Source organism: Acipenser ruthenus, chromosome 23 (genome assembly GCF_902713425.1).
Source record: "Acipenser ruthenus chromosome 23, fAciRut3.2 maternal haplotype, whole genome shotgun sequence".
Classification (NCBI taxonomy): Eukaryota; Metazoa; Chordata; class Actinopteri; order Acipenseriformes; family Acipenseridae; genus Acipenser; species Acipenser ruthenus.
Genome location: NC_081211.1, coordinates 27,059,464 through 27,079,313, shown reverse-complemented (window position 1 = coordinate 27,079,313; position 19,850 = coordinate 27,059,464). Strand labels below are relative to the sequence as shown.

At 39.1% G+C, this 19,850-nt stretch overlaps 1 protein-coding gene across 1 annotated transcript; it reads left to right on the top strand.

The window, feature by feature from the left end:
• Nucleotides 1–17,230: 17,230 nt before the first annotated feature.
• On the top strand, nt 17,231–19,536 carry LOC117962820 (solute carrier family 25 member 48-like). The gene is made up of 3 exons (XM_058997072.1): nt 17,231–17,460; nt 17,624–17,757; nt 18,076–19,536. Exons 1-3 carry the CDS (start codon nt 17,415–17,417, stop codon nt 18,178–18,180), a joined length of 285 nt encoding a protein of 94 aa, XP_058853055.1. The 5' UTR covers nt 17,231–17,414; the 3' UTR covers nt 18,181–19,536.
• Nucleotides 19,537–19,850: the final 314 nt, after the last annotated feature.

Genomic DNA, 19,850 nt, shown 5'->3' with positions numbered 1-19,850 from the left:
GCCAGATCTTATTGAGATTGGGTGAACAACCCAGCTACTGCCAGAACTACTAACTGTGAACAGACTGCCTAATTAAATCAAGGGAATGGGTGCATTGTTGCCTTTTCAGAGAGGACTCTATGATTAATGTAGTGACTAAAAGTAATGTATTTGTGTTTGTTTTAAAGAACCATGGTAGACTATGGTAAATGCATAGTGTAACCATGGGAAAAGCATGGGAAAACTGAAAAAATACCATCGTAAACTTTTATAAGTTTAATAGCAGTATGTAATGGTCATTTCTTTTTTAAATTAGTCGTCGCCAATTTTTTACCCCGGTTTTCTCCCCAATTTAGCATGCCCAATTATTATCTGTATCCTCGGCTCACTGCTTGCAACCCCCCCGCCGACTTGGGAAATGGAGGCTGGAACACGCGTCCTCCGAAACGTGCTCCTGCCAAGCCGTCATTTTTCGCACTGCAGATCCACAGCAATGCCACCAGACCTATAGTGCCGGAGGACAACACAGATCTGGCGGCTCCACTGCAGAACCACAGGCGCGCTATCGGCCACAGGGGTCGCTGATGCGCGGTGAGCCGTGGATTCCCCTGCCGACCTAAGCCCGGGCGGCGCTCAGCCAATTGTGCGCTGCCCCCTAGGAACTCCTGGTCACAGTCGGCTGTGACATAGCCTGGATTCGAACCTGCGATCTCCAGGCTATAGGGCATATCCTGCACTCCGCGCGGAGCGCCTTTACTGGATGTGCCACTCGGGAGCCCCATGTAATGGTCTTTAAATAACTTAAGAGTGAAAGCGCTTTGTCTGTGTAAAGACCTTTTTCCCAAGAGCAACATTGTAAGCATAGGTCCATTGTAAGCTCTGTTGTTTTCTGGGCCCCAAGGTTCTAATTTATTATACTATTTCTTGAAAAATAAAAAAGATTGAGCTTAAATGCATAAATATATACAAATCTGTTTGCTTTACATAGAGATGAGGATGAAATACTCTGCAACAGTGGCATTTTAAAAAATGACATGACTGTGGAGGAGGGCTTATAAAAAAAACATCAGCCCTCTTATAATTCTGAACATGCTTCCTCTCCGCTCCGTGACCACATTTGGTCTGACGAGCTGAATTTCAGTTTCCTTTCGTTACTGGTTTTCCAGTAGCGCATTTGCCATTTTCTTTTCAGATTCCTTTACTGCTTTATTTATTTTATTTACACTGAAGAAAAGGCTGGAGCATATCTGAGCCCAACACGTCTCTCTCTGTTCTTTGGAGATGTAGATGTTAGAGATTTGGAAAGCAAGCTTGAGTGTGTCAAATACCTTGTTTCTACAAGACATCCCGAGCTGAACTGCTGGTTCCCCTGTCATTGCCTTTATTCCCAGGTAGAGCTGAATTACCCAGCCCTCTGTTTAAAGGTGTCACAACAGGAACTCATCACAGTGGGCACTGGAAGGACATCAGAATATAAAGTGATAAACTGCAGAACAATGTCATCCGTTACATTGTTCTGCAGTTTATTTCAGTGAAAATCCTTTAAAAAAGAGGACTGTGACAGTTCAGATCCCAGATTGGGATTAAAATCTATGACAAAGTATTCATAAAATCAGTTAAACACAGCACTATCTCTATTGCCTCTCTCTGAGAAAAAATAAAAAAATAAAAGCAGCGCAAAATATATGTTTTGCTTCATGAGGCTCAGGGCTGTTCTTTTTTGTTTTGCTTTGTTTTCCTCAGCATGCTGTGCTGCTCGTTCCCTTGCAGCTTAGAGCCTCCATAGCATCTCTCTGCTTCGGCAGGTGAATTTGTTTTTCTTGACAGTACCCGTGGCCATACATTTTCAAGCAGAACTGTGAGTACATTTCCACCCAACTCTAAGCCATTATTTCCTCATCAGTACTCTGTTTCCCCCTCTGATGCAAGGCTTCCTCACAGCACCCACACCGGTACCCAACCCGGTACCCACTGGCAGCAACCAGGCTCTTATTCAACACAGCTGGGAGGAATTCCTCAAAGGGCTGAGCCTTGAGTCACAGTGCAGACTGACTACACTGTAGAGAACTGAGACTCTTATGGAAGGAATACAGTAAAGAGTACAGTATGAGCAGACTACTGGGTACCTGGTGGATAGGAAAAGGGAGGCAGACGTAACTAATATTAGTTACTAATATCTTAACCCCTTTTTGAAATATAAAGTATACCATACTATACTTCTGAAACACAAGTATCTGTAATAAGCGTTAATAATAATATTGTGTGTCCCGGTACACACCTTCTCTATGCATATGCTGTGCATGTGACTGCAGAGTTTGTAGCAGACCATTCCATAGGGTACCGAATCAGCCACACTGACAAAATCGCCAGGGGATCCCCACAGCCATTCAGTCTTCTTCAAGAAGTCCGGTGGGATCTGGAGCCATTGCTGGATTTTGATCTTGTCAGACCACATTTTGGTCAGTACATACATGGGTGTCATTCAAGGATCTTCAGGTGCTGTAAGAAGTAGTGCTTGTGGCTATACCTGTACTCTCCTTGGGCTAAAACTCAACCAATATCCCTGTGTCAGCACTGAGCTGCTGCATATAGGTGCTGAATATCATTTTTTGTACCCATGTTTAAAAGCATTATTGTTTAAGCTTAAGCTTAAAAGCTAGGATCTCCCTGCCTTTAGCCATCACATCAACCCACTTTACTAAAACATGGCCCTTCTTGATTACACCCAGAATTAACCAGAAGTATCCAGTCCAGCTCCACCTGCTGGAATTCCATCTCGTTGAAAAGAATGAAAACTACAAAATCTCGATTGCCACAGCTGTGATTCATTAATTTAATCCTCATTATTGCCTGTAGTTATCACCTGCCAGTACATATCTAGTTTTGATCCAGAGATGGGCACGAGTGCCAAAATAAGTGCCAAAGAAACACAAGTGCGAATGACAGCACATGCGTCCTGGATCTGTACCAGCAATAGAAAAACCTTTAAACGAAACTGTGTAAAACAACATGACACTTTGCTGTGATTTTTCTCTATAAAAGGGTAACAGGATTTGTTGTTTGTAAAACCAAATGGCAGGATGTAAACAGTTGAGCGACTCTTGGGAGTGAGCGGTATTATTCGGACTGCCCCGCACCACTGCAGTATCAGCAATGAAGAATTACTCAGTGGCTCGTGATAGTCACTCTCTCTCTCTAATGCAATCCTGTGGAGTTAATAGCAGGTTTTCAGTGACTCTACATTGTAGCGGCATAATGAATCTGCTCTTTCTTTTCCCAACCCCATTCTGTCATTCCCCCTGCACCCTTGTGAAATACTCATCAAGCTATGCTATAAAGACTGTGTGCAGCCAGCATGGCAATGCTATTGGCAGAGCTATAATGGAGACAGAGATTTATTGCCGTATCCAGGTGTATGTTTGAGGGATTGTACCTGATATAATAGCTTTTTGCCATACTGTGGAAAAGGAGCTATGAAGGTTAGATGCGAAAAGGCATTGACTATATACAGCACTAGCCCTACTATATCATCTGAATCAAAGAGCATTATACTTATTTTTAATAAAATGAATGTGTCAGGTACTTTTGTCAACTCCATGCAACAGTATCAGAACAAGCCACAAGCCAACAGTTACAAAACAATGTCAACCAGTTTCATTGAGTTTCCTGTTGACAGTGATGATAATAGCATTCTAGTATACTCCATCAACACAAATGCTGTACCAGTGTCTCTCAGTGCAGTAATCTTTGGTGAGGATAAAAGTGTAGCTTTATTTACAATATATAACTGTATATGTGATGTGTTAGTAAAATATTTACATGATGTGAAAGTGATGTGAAACCCTTCGAAATGGGGATGGATGGGGTTTGTAATCTGGCTTTTTATCCCTAAATTGGATCTGTTTTTTATTGTTTGTTTGTTTGTTTGTTTTTTTCATGTGTCAGTTTTGCCATTAATTATTACAGACATAACTAACGGAGATTGGACTGCTAAAAAAAATAGAGCCATATTGTACAAGCTCTCTCTCTCTCTCTCTCTCTCTCTCTCTCTCTCTCTCTCTCTCTCTCTCTCTCTCTCTCTTTATCTATATATAAAAGTTGGTTAGGAACAGAGTTGGCCACTGTGTTCTACTGTTGTGGAAAGCCATTTGTGCAACAGGAAAGAGGAGACACTGGCCACTGGGCAACAATATCCTATAAATATGTATAAGGGTGGTGCTGTAGCTGATGCCTGATATGTATTATTGCATCAATGAGGCCACCATTCGTATCAACGAGGACTTCTATCCTTGGGTTATCTCAAAAAAACGGTCATTGAAATTTGCTGTCTTTTACAATGGTGGGATTATATACCTGTAGATCATTTGAACAGCTGATGTTTTCCGATGTTTTCCGGCTGCCAATGTATTTCAGTAGAACATGTTATATGTCATTTTTCTATATATTGTTCTCCCCTAGGCCCCAGTCTGTTGACCGAGATTCATACTTTTCTATGGCTGAGACAGACAGGGTTAAGATGTGTATGGTCTCTTATAAGCACTAGCTGCCAAGGCTCAGTCCTGATTTTGCAGTCAGCAGAGAGAGAGAGAGAGAGAGAGAGAGAGAGAGAGAGAGAGAGAGAGAGAGAGAGAGAGAGAGAGACTTTACAAGTTTGAAAACTGCACTGGGGCTCAATTATAATCCCAGTGTATTACCCTTAAGAAATCCCAGCAGAACCATTAGTGAACCACAGCATTACTAACCCGCAGTGATCAATGTTAATGATCTAAACAGCTAGGTTGAGGACTACATTTATATTCTTTAATAAAGTTTTAAGTTCAATATCTTCCACTTCTGTGAGTGTGCATTAATAATGGATTATACAATCTCCTGTCATGTAAACGTCTTATGTTCCTAATAGTCACACCCAACTAAGAATCCACAAAACTGATCAAAATTGTGATTGCAATTTTATAACTCCACTATCTGTGTGTATACATACCCAACAAACAGACCAAGCTCATTGTCAGGCTCAATAATACAATAATCCTGTATCGAGTCAATGTCTGGAACACTTTTAAATAATGCATTCATATGGAATGTATACACTGCAGCAGCTCTTACAAAACGTATTCTGTATTAGGGAAGGCACGTATAAAGAGAGCCCATACTGTATAAGAGTGTTGGTGTGAACAGCTTGAGCACTTATTTACAGGATATGAGCGCTACTAGAAGTGTCAAGTAATCTTTAAAAAAAAAAAAAAAAATGTCCTGGGGTGCAAAGATCTTGCTGCTACAAGAAACACAATGAATTCATGAACACGGTCCTATTTACCATTGTTAATGCGTGTGTCAGGTAGGCATACTCTCTACTGCATAATCTCTTACCTAATGTGGACCAACAAAAGCATGCACCTTTATGTGGGGCCATATGGGTTGGTTGTATTGAAGCTGTTTAACATACGACAGAACTAGGCTACATTAGAGGACACTTGCATTTTGTATAATAAACACGCATGTAGAAAGTGGTATTTTAAAAACCAAAGCCAAAATGGGTTTCCCAATGTTATTAGGTATGTATCCTTGCAATAGGTGTCTCCTTGCACATTTTGCTTTGTAAAAGTTGAGCCTGATTACAAACAGAATGCATCCTCATGGAATCACATGCCCATTTTAAACATTTTAAAAATCACCACAAACGATATGAATATGGGCCTGGTGTCTGTCCACGATGAAAATGATCTGAAACAACCCATATCCATCTCTGTGAGCTTCCTTTCTTTGCCAGGGTTTGTAAGTGCTGAGAAAAGAATTAACAAAGAAGTGCTGTGAATAAAGCTGGTGAATGAATTGTGAAAAGAGAAGTAAGGTGTTTTCTATCCACTTACTTAATGAAACTGCATGAGGGATGGGAATACGCTTGAAAACAAATGTCATTGTTGCTGCTGGCTGTCATTCAGAGGACAAGATAATGAATATTCAGCAGGGCTAGAAACACTCTGCTATTCAGAAGAACAAAATAAGTAGAACATTCACAAAGTGCTCAGGGGAATGAACTTAATCCTGGGGTTCGTTTCATCTATATATGTAGGAATCAAAAGAACACGCAGTACAGTATGTCCCAAATAAAACATATTGGTGGTGCTAATTTCATATATATGAATACAGATTCATTTTGCACAAACATGCATTGTTAAGGTGATTCCCCCAAGTTCCAGTATCCTACCATGCCATTCCCCTAATAGTGCTACAGACTGGATGTGTGGAATGAGGTCCAGGTTGTGAAGGCATGGTTCTAATCCCTGCCTAGGTGTTCATTGAGTTGAGGATGCTGTATTGGGGAGCCATGCAAGCTGAGACAGTTACCGTATGGAAAGCCAAAGATACACATCATTTGAAGCCTGTTAGGTACTTTTCTGTTTGTGAATTTCTTGGAATGTCAAACTGTAGGAGCAGCTCTTCACTGTTCATGCATATGTAATGCATCACAGCCCATGGTCCACCCTTCATGCCTGGTATGCATGCATTCCCCAGATTATTTATGAACAACATGGCCTTTCTTAATAGAAACATTCTGAACTGGTGGCTGACGCTGCATTGCACATTTCCCATTCCTCTTCCCCTTCCCTAAGCAGCGATTGTGTATTTCCCGGTAGCCTCATTTATTGATTCAGCACAGGTAATGACTGGATATTTCAGAGAAAGTGTGACAGTTGCACTGGCATGCAAATGAGACAGTTCAGTGTAAGACAATGACAGGGAGATGTATTGAGCTGCGTTGCAGAGCTCTAAGGAGGAAAGTGTTGTCCCAGGGATAGAACAGTCATTTACTCAAGCTTAACCAAAACATCAGATTTAGTCACTCTATACGAGCATGGAGCTGGTTTCTAATGAAGGATTTCAGTAGCAGTGACTCAAAGGATTGACAGAAAGTGTTAAAACCAAAGCTCTTCAGAGGGCTGTCATTTCAGGTTGCTAATGAAACGATTAAGGAGCTAGAGAGCAAAGATGTGCTCTATAAAGTACTACGAAGGAGGTCACAAAAGGTGAAAGAGACACAGATGTTCAGAATAAAACTACTCTTACCAGGAGCTTTATAATATTTATTTACAAACCTTCAAACTGAAGAGGAGATGATGATAATAATAATAATAATAATAATAATAATAATAATAATAATAATAATAATAATAATAATAATAATAATTTATATATTGTACACATGACCGTTGCTTGCTTTAATATCATACATATTTAACTTCCACAACAAAATAAAATACTAGCAGGTTTACAAACTGCAGCGTCAATCTGCAAAGAAGTTTAAGAACTAACGGTTATTTCGAGAAGCAAACATGTTTGCAGAAATCTTGTAAATGTACATTATACTTGTAATGAATCTCCTCCTAGTGGCTGATGAGTTAACAGTACTGACATCAGCATAAGAACCTACTTACCTCTCCACTGCAGAGCTTGCTTGTTGGTTGAATGGTTTACATTCGTCTTTGAACCATATGGCTTGCAGTTCGTGTCATGCCCTTGTCTTTCTATTCAATTCAAAGGGCTGAGGTGCCAATTCATTACATACTCTATGCACAATGGAGCTGCTCAGAAGGTAATATAATCTATTCAGCAGTTTCTGCTGTTATTATTCTTTTATGTTTTTATCTGTAAAATATTTCAGTTGAGATTTGAATACAAAAGGTCTCATATTTAGCTTGTAAAGCTAATAGAAAATAGACCCCAGAATATCTCAGTCTTCAAAGAAGTGCCGCAAGGTAATTTTAAAATTATGTCTTTAGATGTTGGCTACTATGAAGGTGGAGGCTATAGCACAGTACATAAAAAGCTTGTCAGATCTTTAATTCAAGTGTTGCAACAGCAACTTCATAAAATTATAAATGAACATGGAATTCTGCCAGATGTTGACGGCCAGAGGGTAGGAAAAATGTTTCATTAAAATGTACCGTGATTAATTGCAAACAACACACACCAATTTGTATTTTTAAAAAATGACCCTGAAATGTTGGTAATGCTGTAATATTTGTGCATGTTATTTCCAGGAATTCAAACAAAAAAAATATATGATTCTGCAGTGTGATGCTTTGTCGGGTTTCACTGTGCTTTGTTCACCAAGTCCTCTCTCTATCTGGAGAACACAGGCCTCTGCTTTCATCCTCACACAGAGAGTCCAACTGTTGTAGAAAGAGCTATGGTGCTTTCTGAAGGCGTTTCACAGCCTCATAGACCTCACAGCCCCAACAAGCTGCTGTTTTTGCATTATTACTGTAAGCAGGTGTGCGAGCTTCACAGAGTCCTTTATGCATGAAACAACACACTTCATAGCCATGATATTGGCAAATTCCACTAGAGTCAGGACACCGCTGTCTCAAAATGGGGTATTTCTAGAGAGATTCATGTAAGACCTGTTGTTGTCAGTGCTGAATATTCTGGTGCACATGATCCATGCATACTATTTTACATAATTAAGTCTCTGATTACAAACTTGTTTCCTAGTCTTGGGAGCTATAAAGGATTTTTTTTGCAAAGTAGCTGTTTGCATAAATGTCTCAGGCAAGTTTAATAATGGGCATGCTTGATGTGCACAGACCCCCACAGGATTTGCATTTGCATTAAATTGCAAACAGCTTAGTAAATGCTGATCCTCTGTAAATTCTTCACTCAGCACTTTTCTATAGTGGATGGCGTGGCATTCTTGATTCACAATGGCAGCTTTGGTATTCATATTCCTTTCTCTATGCTTTTCTGTTACTACCAGGATCTTTTTCCTAAAGGTAGCTATGTTTAAACCAAAGAAACACATACTGGTGTATTTAACAGTATCACAGAGTTTGGGGATTTGTTTAATTGTGTGTTTTCACCTTGACCTCCAGGGTTTTCTTTGCGATATCAGGACAGCGCTAACCTTTATTTGAGGCAAAAAGCATATACTCTGTGTAAAAAGTACTTGAAGGACAAGTGTCTGTAACTCATAGGGAGCTCCAAGACCTTCTAGCCAACCAACTGCCTTCATTTATATAGTAACCAAATCAGCTTTGATCACAAAATGAGATGGATTTACAAATCTAGTAAAGTGTATATATTAATAAAAGCATAACAAAGTGTGAGAAAGAATAGCAAAATTAAAAATTAAAAACAAGAGAAGTATGATGAAGCACGATGGTAAGGGAATAGGAGAATCATGGGAAAAGCTTGCTAGACTGAAAAAACTGACTGAGGACTTAACTTCAAGATTAAACAGGGGAAATGATGCAACTGAAGGCTCCTGACCAAATGTTGTTGTTTTTTTTTTTTTAAATGCAGTCAATATGTCCAGTATATCAAGATCGGATTCTTTCATTGAAATGTATCACGAGTATTCTAAATGCAAAAAGGTGACCATGTGTGCATGTACAGAAAACAAAGGACCCTGTTCCAACAACATGCAGGGCCTCTGGAGGACTGATCTCTCAGAGTCATCATCCCGTTATGCCTCCAGGCGCATGGCATTGATCTCAACCATTTCCAAGTCCGGGAGTCTGGAGCTACCTGTATAATAGCATTCAGTTTGCTTACATTATTTGGTGAGACAGTATCTGCTCAATGGGTATTAAATTACCATAAAGAAGGGTAGAGTACTGACCGCAGTGCAGAGTTAACCAAGTTCAATATTGGTGTCCAGGCTTACGACAGAACAACATGGTAAAAATGTAATGCATGTATTCAAGTTGAGGATCATCTCAGTATCTTTGTCACACAGCAGCCTCTGATAGTCTTCAGAACACTGTCCTGTGCATTTTTACTGGGTTTTGATGATGCTAAGAGTCACAACTTGAAAAATTATAAAAGGTAGTCCATGTAAAGACTATCTTTAAAAAGTCAACAGAATCAGTTACAATAGGATTACAAACATTTTTTCTTGCTGCAAAATATCCACGGCTTGCCTTTTGGTTTCATCTGGTCGGATACTACTTTAGCCGTTTTTGATTGAAGTCAGAAGAATTAACTCAAGCTTTGTAACTCAGCACTGAGCCTTCAAGGGTGCTGCCCCATTGAAATATTAATAACAATAATTCAACACAATACAAGTCTCCGGTTGTGTGACACATGGCATTGGGCATCTCTGGAGAATGTGCAGGGGAATTATTCATTTGTTTTTCTTTACCAGGCCACTAAGTCCCTTCTCTATCAAGCTGAAAAACAGTAGCAACAGCAGCTAAGCCTTGTGTCAAAGCTGTGCTTCAGCAAAGACAACATTTTATTTGTTACAAAACCACTTGTTTAGTGGTTGCGTTCTTTTTTTCCCCTGGGCATTCAGTTATGCCTTTGGCAAAACTGTACAAAGAGGACAGCGAAGCTGAGGAGTTGTAGTGATTAGAGAGAGCAAAGTATTTGTTCATCCGTGAAACTGCTGCTGATGCAAAGTGATGTGCACAGATTAAGCTTGATTTAATAGCTGGTAAATGTCTGTTTCTACATCCCTGAACTTCTAGTTGTAAAACACAAAATATGCAATAATAAATTATAGACTTTGCATACTTAAAACATATTACAAATATGCCTATTCCTTTTGAAATCTTATCTTGAGACGATCCTGCACGATGTGACAGAGTACCATAGGGGGATACTGGAGAAGTAATTCCCAGAAATGTGGACGTGCTGAACTCCGTTACCTGTGTAAATGTCAGGTTCTTTGCTGCATGAGTGAGCATGCTCCAGTTACATCACCTTGTTCGCAAGGCAGAATGAATGTCTGCGTTTATGTAGATTTTGATATTTAGCTCAAGAGTCTTTCATAGGTGTCAATTTGTTCAGTGAAAAAGCCTGTGGGAGCCCCCATGACTCCAGCAGCATCTACACACAGTAAGGGCTCAGGGCCCATGCCTTTAGCTTTAGTTTGCTCTTCCATTGTTGCTTTAAACCTTTGATTGCCACAGAAGTTGGGTGTGTTGAGGACTAGCTACACTGCCCATCCAAGAAACAAGAAACAATAGACTCCCATTGCTGATGGCACATACTGCCCCTTTGAATTCTGGGGCAAACCGGGCGTGATACAGCACTGAATACAATTGTCAAACAGCCTGGAGTGCTTCAATTGCTGTAGTGTGATCAGGTGGACAATAAATGCACGTTGTTTTACCTGGACATTTTACAAGGTACTGTCTCCCTCTAGAGGACAACTAAGGAAAATATAACCGGGCAACTGCATGCAATTAGTTACAGGTACCCCCTTTCCAGAACTTTTTCTTCTTTATCAAAAAAAAAAATCATTTGAAATTAAATTTCTGGTTAGTGCAGGATAAATAGTTCTGAATGATCAACACAAATTATATATATATATTTAGAGAACTGCTCTACTTGAAGATGGATTTGAGAGTGTTGTTGGCTCCCAGCTGTCCCATTGGTTATACTGACATCTGCTGGCAAGATATATATATATATATTGACACAGACACTCGATTCCTGTTGATAAGATTAAAGTAGGGTTAAGCAATCTCAGTAATTCAACTTCCAACCGTTTATAATGATTACATCGTACCAGTTAACCTCTGAATTTAGTCAGCTAATCGCTTGTGATTACAATGTAATTGTGAAGCGTGAGGTTCCAGGTGGATGGAAGTGTAGTTTTAAAATACACTGCAGAAACAACAGTTCACTAATAGAGCACCAGACATGATTTATTCATTTTTGGCAACTAATCTAGTCGACATATTCAACTTTTTTTTTACCTCAAATATTTGACTCAAATTGGTAGTTGTTCTAAAAGTTATGGTAATGGGCCAATTTTATAAAAGTTGTATGTCTGTGGCACATATAGACCCTAGCAGGAGTACTAAACTGTACTGGATTCCTAAAAACAGACTTTCTACAATGTTGTTTTATTGTCACAGTGAAAGGATAATACTAAGACAGTCACCTACAGTACACTCAGACTTGACTGAGTAAACTGGATGTTTTATTCAGCTTTGTGGCAGTGTGGCCCCGACCCTGTGTGTATTTTGTGTTTTATGTTGTCAGCTATATGTGGATATAGTGGTGCACGGGATATACATGGGTCTGTGTAGCACGAGTGATTTAAAATATATATGCTTGTATTTAGGCACAGATAAAATGTGTATTAATATGTGAGCACGGGGAGTGCACAAATTAGTTAACGTGCTGGGATTCAAGTGAATAATTAATTAGTAATTAAATCCCAGCACAGCTGTATAAATAGTTGCACAATTCACTCATTCAGGGTCGGGTGTTCGTGAGTGGAGAACGGGTGTGGAGAGGAGATTAAAATAACACAGTAATTAACATTAACAATAAAAATAACATTAACATTAACAATAACAAATGCTAGTCCTCTCGCATGATACTTGTTTAGTGTTTGACCACAGTTTGTTTGTTTGTCTGTCTGTCTGTTCGTTTTGGCCACCGTACCATTTTGTTTTGTGTCAGTGTTTGTGTTTTTGTTAAAACCTTTTATTTGTTCATTAAACAGCGCAAGCGCCCTTTCTTTCATTTTACTCACAGTGCTGTGTGTGTTTGTTCCAGGTCTGACGTCACCACTCAAGCCATCCTGTGACACGCTTACTTTGCCTGTTTGTCTTGTCCTGTAAAGATTACAAAACAGTGTGTCATGTGCTCAAGGTTAACTGCGTGTAGGTGTCAAACATCAGACTTATCTTAACTGACAGTCCTCTTATTCACTTTGAATCATTTTCTGTTTCAGTCATCATATAAAAACATAAGGACATGAGAATATGTAGCAACACCAGAGGGCTTGTTCAGCCCATCTAAGCTGGTCTGGTTCCTAGTAGCTGATTGATCTTTGTCAAGTTGATCTTGCAAGATCCAATGGGGTTCTACCTTAACCACATGACTTGGTAGCCCATTCCAGATCCTCTCCATTCTGTGTTCAAAGAAGTGTCTCCTTCCTTCTGACCCAAGTCTATCTGCACTTAGTTTCCAACGGTCAACTCTGGTCCTGGTTTCTGTACTGTGCTTAAAGTATTGCTCAGGGTTAACTGCTGCATGTCAACTCCTTTTAAGATTTTAAAAACTTAAAAACTTTTAAAAACATGTCCCTGGCGATTTCTTATAACTCAATATGCTTTCAGAACCTCTCAGTACAGGGGCAATGGATTGAGTTAAGATATAAATCCTGTTAGTGCTGATCATTGGATGTATTATTTATCGAAGGACAAAAAAGATACCAGCTATTCTTCTGATGATTCGATCTGTTTTTTTTTAAGTGCCTAAAATATGCCTGATGTTTATGTGATTTGATCTAAAGCTAAAGTGAGTTACCTGCCAGAACCACTGCTTTGCTTAATTTAAATACTCATGTATGTCGTTCAAAAGAAAGCATTACCTGTATAGTTAATATTTGCAGAAAAAAGCATACTGTACCTTGCCTTGTTAAACAAGTAATATCTAAATACAGCAGCAGTGAAACGGTTAAATATAGACCCAGGTGGTTTAATTTATCTCACAGATTCAAGTGCAATAGTAAAGCAGCTTATGTTATGTTATTTTATGTCATTTTGACAATGCAGCACTGTTCAGTTACTAATCGAGGTCAATGACATTTCAGTGCAAGTTCACCTTAGGTCTTCTTAAAATCAGACACCATTAAGCTTTAACCACAGTCCTTGAAAAACAAACACTGAATTTCACCAACAAGCTACCGATTACAAAAGAGGAGGGGGATATAAAGTTCAGTGTCTGCTATGGTCTGGGAGCCAAGATCACATAATCAGGATGTATGTTTATATTGTTTGTGTTGTTTTTATAAACTTTCCACTGTCAAGCCAATGATCAAGGTCTTCTTAAGCATACAGGTTTGCCTGAGCATACCGTACAGCCGTACACTCCAGCAAATTATTTCAATTGAATATATTAAGAGTAGAGATGTTTATTCATCAATGAAGACTATATGAAGAATTATCAGCCTTACACTACTAATGCAGCTCAGCCTTCACGCAAAGATAAACTGAGGTCCTCTACTTGGGTTTGCAGAGGCTAGATATCAAGGACTGATATGGGAAAATCATCTGGTGCATATTCAATTCTTAACTATTTACATATGGGTTACTTTCAAATATTTACGTTACATCGCATTAGACCTTCGTTTAATTTGGAATTGGATTTCACAGACCCAGTGAAACTTTTCTTTGAATGTCTATACTTTGATTTGGACAAAAACAACACTTTGTTAATATTCCAGCGGCAAATAAACTCTTCTGCAGTTAAGCCAGGCAGCTGAACTGTTGCCAGCATGACACCAGGCCAAAGTCGGTTAGCCTGCCTCTCTCCTAGTGATTGGATTCATACGAGCTCCCTAGATACCAGACCCACCGAATGAAATAAATACACTTTGTAAATTGAATTGCATGTGTCACGCCTAATCCTTTTTGTGTACTGCCAATAAAAAAATAAAAAAATTAATCATTCATTGTTTGTTCATTGCAAGATTTGTTTTCCAATGTTTGCCAAACATGCATGAATGGCAAAGGTCAACTGGAGAAAAGATAAACCCTTCTGGATGTCATTGGACCCAGAGCGTTTCTAAAGTTGACCCCAGTAGGATTGCGTTGGACCCTGCCAATGTACAGAGTTTACTGCTCTTTATGTCTCATTGTTCCTATTCTCTTATTTATTTATTTTTTTGGAAAGTGTAAATAAATATCCAGTAAAATTGAAAGAGTCCAAGACTACACGGATATGGCATGAGCACTTGCTAAAGTATTTAATTTCAGTTATAAAATGCTTTACTTACTGTACTGAAGTCCAAACACAAACTAATTGCAGCCTTTGCTAGCAAAACGACATAACCTTTCCAGGGATCATCCTGCAATCCCTGCATGCATATTCTGTAACATTTCAACATGACCCCCTGGTATTCTATATGGGCAAGTGGGGCAACGCATTCAGTTACTGTACAAGTCATGGAGATGTGCAAGTAAGTAAACAAGCTAACACTGACATGTGACGCTACTGTGATGCTGAGTGGAATTCCCTGTGTCATAAGGAGTTCCTATAGTCTATGTCTGTGTTTATAAATTCAAGCTATTTCAAATAAATGGACAATGTGTTTTTCTTATGGCGCAGAGGGCAGTGGTTGCCTTTATAGTGAAAAGAAAAGATTGTGTTCAAGAATATTTAACTACAGCAAGAATGTGATCCCAATCCACAGTTATACATACACAATGACAAGGCAGGTTTCATTTTGTTCAAGAGCTGTTCCTTTTTTTACTGGGAAAAAATATAACAATATTTAGTACAGAACACTGTAGTCCCTGGTAGGAACTGCATTAACGCTTCCAGCAATTACAAACACATTCTCCCTTCCACTGCTAACAGGCTGTGTTTCGTTAAAGTTTTATTTAAACCGATTTTCTTTGCCTCCCCCTGTGGTTTGCCCTTGCCTGCACTATCCCAGATCTGGAGTATCAAAACCTGAAGTACATCCTCTGCATTTCAAACTGAAAAAAAAAAACATCCACTCGTTATCAGTATCGCCATCTAACCCTTCTCACCGAGCGACTGCCTGGTTACGTTGGTACCTTGCATCAAACTCAGATGCCAGTGCAATGGACAGTGTTAACCTCATCTCACCTGTCCCCTGTCGGTGAGATGAGGTTAAAATCTCTAAAACCACGAATGCAGACGAGCCCGGCCTTTTTGCATTGTGATTAAGACACTCGTTTGCAGTGCGCGGGGTCACCAGTTCGCGATGCACAGACCAATGCTGTTCAACTGAACCTCTTGGTCTTCACTTGCAACATGATTGCAAGTTTGCAGCAAGTACTTTTAGCACTTCATAATTATGCACCCAATCTCCCATACATGCACCTCTTTCCACTGTGTGCTATTGGAGGTGTAGTACACTGTGGTATTTAAGCAGCATTTATGGGAAATGGAGGAACATCTTGTCTTTTATTTGTGGTTTGGATCCAGTGTGTGTCATCAAGTTGAAATGTGGCTGGATCCCAAGGGCAGACAATTATTAAGCCTGACAAACTTTTTTTTTTTTTTAGCTAGTTTCACAGACTCTGATGAGCACTAATCTTGGACTACCTAATGTTACTTTAGGTAAGGTAATCCAGGATTAGTGCTGACGAGGGTCTGTGAAACCAGCCGTATAAACGCTTTATATATGAATGCTACTGGAGCCACTGGTAGAGATCTGTACTCAGCTGACATTACAACCCTACTTAAGGAAATGGAGATACAGTTGAGAGTATGCTCCAAGTATAATGTATATGCACTATCGCAATGATCCAAAATCAGGCATCAGGGAGATTTTTTTTTTTTTTAAGCTCCCAACACATAATTGTGTTAACTGGAAAGTAGAACAAAGGTTCATATGCAATTTTGCACAGTGAAAAGTCTTATACAAATTTTAAACACTACAAATGTGATTTGTTCCTTTAATTTTAGTTTAATAAGGCAATATAATGCATTTACTTAGATACCAGGTGATAACACAACAGTGCAGAACTTCTTCCTCGGAAGCGGCCTCGTCACAGCCAACTGTAACTGTACGCCTGGGTAAACAAAACCACTGGAGTCAGTCAGCATGACAGCAAGCCCTGAAAATTAACTGCAAACGTCCAGCGGTTGAAAAACTTGAAAAAGAAAAGAAAATGTCAACATCTCGCCATACTGCGTTAAATGAAAGCAGGTCTCGTGATAACACACACTGTCGTATATTACTGCTTAAATATCACACCTGTAACTAGTTTCTGTAACTTATGTTTTGTAACTCTTTCCACGAAATTCCTCGCAAAAAATGCTTTATCAGCCCTTCTCTCTCTCTCTCTCTCTCTCTCTCTCTCTCTCTCTCTCTCTCTCTCTCTCTCTCTCTCTCTCTCTCTCTCTCTCTCATTGGACGAGCAAGGATAAGCCTATCTTTACTTCTATTCGACGAACCCACCGCAACGCCTCTAGCGTAACACTTCAGCATCAACTCTTTAAGAAACAGTCAGTCCTTTTCACTGCGGCGCTTAACCCAGATTGAGTTTTGTTTGTGCGGTGTGCTGTACACCACAGCAGGAGACCAAGTGTCAGCACCAGAAAGGGGAGTGGGTGGAGTTTTCTGCAAAAGTTAACCAAAGCAAAACAAAACTATTTATTTATTTTTTATTTATTTATTTATTTATTTATTTATTTATTATCAATACTTTTGAAAATGAATCTATTTGAGAGAATTAATTGGAAAAAGTTGCTTTTTCTTACTAGAAGTTTTTTTTTTTTTTTTTTTAACTATTTGAATCTTTTTTTTTTTTTTTTTCATTTAGTCTTTAAGTTATGGACGAATAATCAAAACCAGAATGGAAAGGTCTGATCGAAACAAGAAGAAACTGTTTTTTTCAGACACTGAACAAAAAAAAAATAGTCAAAACGTCTGTCTAGTGCTAGTGCACTAAATAAAAGGTTCTATACTATTAATCTGCTTGGATGGGGCAATGAACGGCTTTGAAGTCGATGCCTTTCTAGCTGGGTGGATAGGGGGTAAGTTGTTTTTACTGAACGTTAAAATAAATGACCATACTTTCTTAATGTTTGATGATAATAACAATAACAATAACAATAACAATAACAATAACAATAACAATAACAATAACAATAACAATAATAATAACAAATACCTCAGTACTTGTGTTCTGACTCGCAGGTTCAATTTCCTGGGTCATGGCCACACCAGCAGATGTTGTAAAAAGTCGTCTTCAGGCAGATTCAGTTTATCAAAGAAAATATAAAGGGATTGTCCATTGCATCCTGCAGAGTTACAAGACTGACGGGCTACAGGTAACTTCCCCTTCAATAATAAAAGCACACCAGGCCTGCAGCTCTCAGAAGCTGAGCAGTTGCACCTCGTCAGTCCAGGCATGTCTAAAGTAACACTTTGAATGCCTAATGTACCTGAAACACTTGTGTAATTCACCCAAGGCCTTATTTCCAAAACCTTTACTCTTTAATTAAAATCACCTGCAATCAACAAACAATATAATTTAATATATTTTTTTTTTAACATTAACACAGGACTTTTCTCCTAATTGATTTAAAAACTAAGAGACAAGTTTATGGCTCATAGTTTATTATAATTAAACTCATTTGTATCACCAGGTATTTTTCCGCGGGGTCACTGTAAATGCCATCCGGGGGTTCCCCATGAGTGCCACCATGTTCCTGGCCTACGAGCTTTCCCTCAGGTTCTTCAGGGGTCTGTAGTGGACTGGGAGCACCCGCTGGCCTCCCTGAGTCTACCTCAGTCTCTCACATTGCTGAGGACTGGGTGGAGCTTCTCCTCCCCAGGCTTGCAGAATGGAACACACTGGAGAGAGAGAGACTACGTGCTGGATGACTTGAGATTTTATAACTGCAGGTTTAAAGACTGCGGAGGAGATTGTGGATATCTCTGAACAGTATAGACCCTGTATATATATAGTCTTAGCTGGCTACAGGATGTTTCCATTACAATAACTCTATAGGAACTTAATAAAGACACTTTGAGAAGAAAATAGTCTTTGAAAAATAAAGTTACATCTAAAACAGGCATTCTTTCACTTCGTAGGGCGGATGGACAGACAGAGATTAAGGAACTCTGATGAGCCACCATACGAACAGACTGGAGTAATTAGTATAAATTAAGACCTACTTTACTGAGCAATAGAGGAAAGATCCAAGTAATTTGGTTTTAGATTTAGTAACAGACACATATATTTATAGTACAAAAAACACTGACAGATAGATTCAAATAAAATCATGCATAGCTTCAAAACAACGGCCGAATTTGAAAGTATAGAATGGTAATGTTAAAGTGTACCAGCAGAGGGACCCTGTGTTCCACAATGCAGAACCAGGGTCCTGTGCTGTGGGTGCCACTGCGGCTTGGGGAAAGGAAACCAGTTCTATTACATTGAAACTAGAGGGCGCTATTTCTTTACAGTATTCGAGAATAAAAAAAACAAAACAGGCACACAGATCTTTTAGTAAACTGCAAAATGCACAGGGATAATACCGATCACAAACCTTTAACCATTAACATCAACATCACTTTTGCAATATTTTCTATGTACTTGTGGAGGGCTGATAGTCGGATACAGTTCTCATGCACTTCGTATAATGTGTCTGGCTTCAGGACGAGTGTGTGATCCGCTTCTGTGTGATATAATGGGACTGTGGAAGGAAGAACCTTCACACTGCATTAGTCAGAAAGTGGTCTTCAGCGCCTTTGTTTTCAGGGGTTTATTCTGGTGGGGTGGGGTGTGGAATCTCATCATTGCAGAGGAGCAGGGGGGCATTGTAAGCAGTGACTGCAGTTACATTATTTTAAGCCCATTCGTCTTGATTTTGAATTTGTTTCAGGATAAAACGGTTAGGGGGTTTGAGAAGTTGCCCTGCCAAGACTTTGAAAAGGCATACATGCATTATAGCATACATAGGAAACTTCTAATGGTACAGTGACTAAAGTGGATGAAAGAGACAGTGAAGTTGCCCTTCATGTTTTACTGCTGTGATGTATTTTGTATCATTTATTTGATTGGTTTGTCTTTATACCATATATTATGGCGCCTTGAAATCACATCATACAAGAAATATATATATATATATATACCCACATATATATATATATATATATATATATATATATATATATATATATATATATATATATTAGCTCAAAGAGCCAGCTGCCCATATATATGGTGACAGCTTAAGGTGATGTCTGTCCCTTGGGATCCTCTTGAAATTAGATGTTGTAGCTCACTTGATATATCCTGGATAATGATACATAAATAAACTCAATTATGACATGTAAATGGAAAAAAAATCAGTATACATTAATAGACTTTAGGATTAATAAAATGCCCTGTTTCACTGCATATAAGAAAGGCTTA

Coding starts and splice junctions, on each gene's coding strand:
- LOC117962820 (XM_058997072.1), top strand. CDS start 17,415: ATGAACGGCTTTGAAGTCGATGCCTTTCTAGCTGGGTGGATAGGGG. Junction 17,461..17,623: donor TCTAGCTGGGTGGATAGGGG/GTAAGTTGTTTT, acceptor TCTGACTCGCAG/GTTCAATTTCCTGGGTCATG. Junction 17,758..18,075: donor ACAAGACTGACGGGCTACAG/GTAACTTCCCCT, acceptor TTGTATCACCAG/GTATTTTTCCGCGGGGTCAC.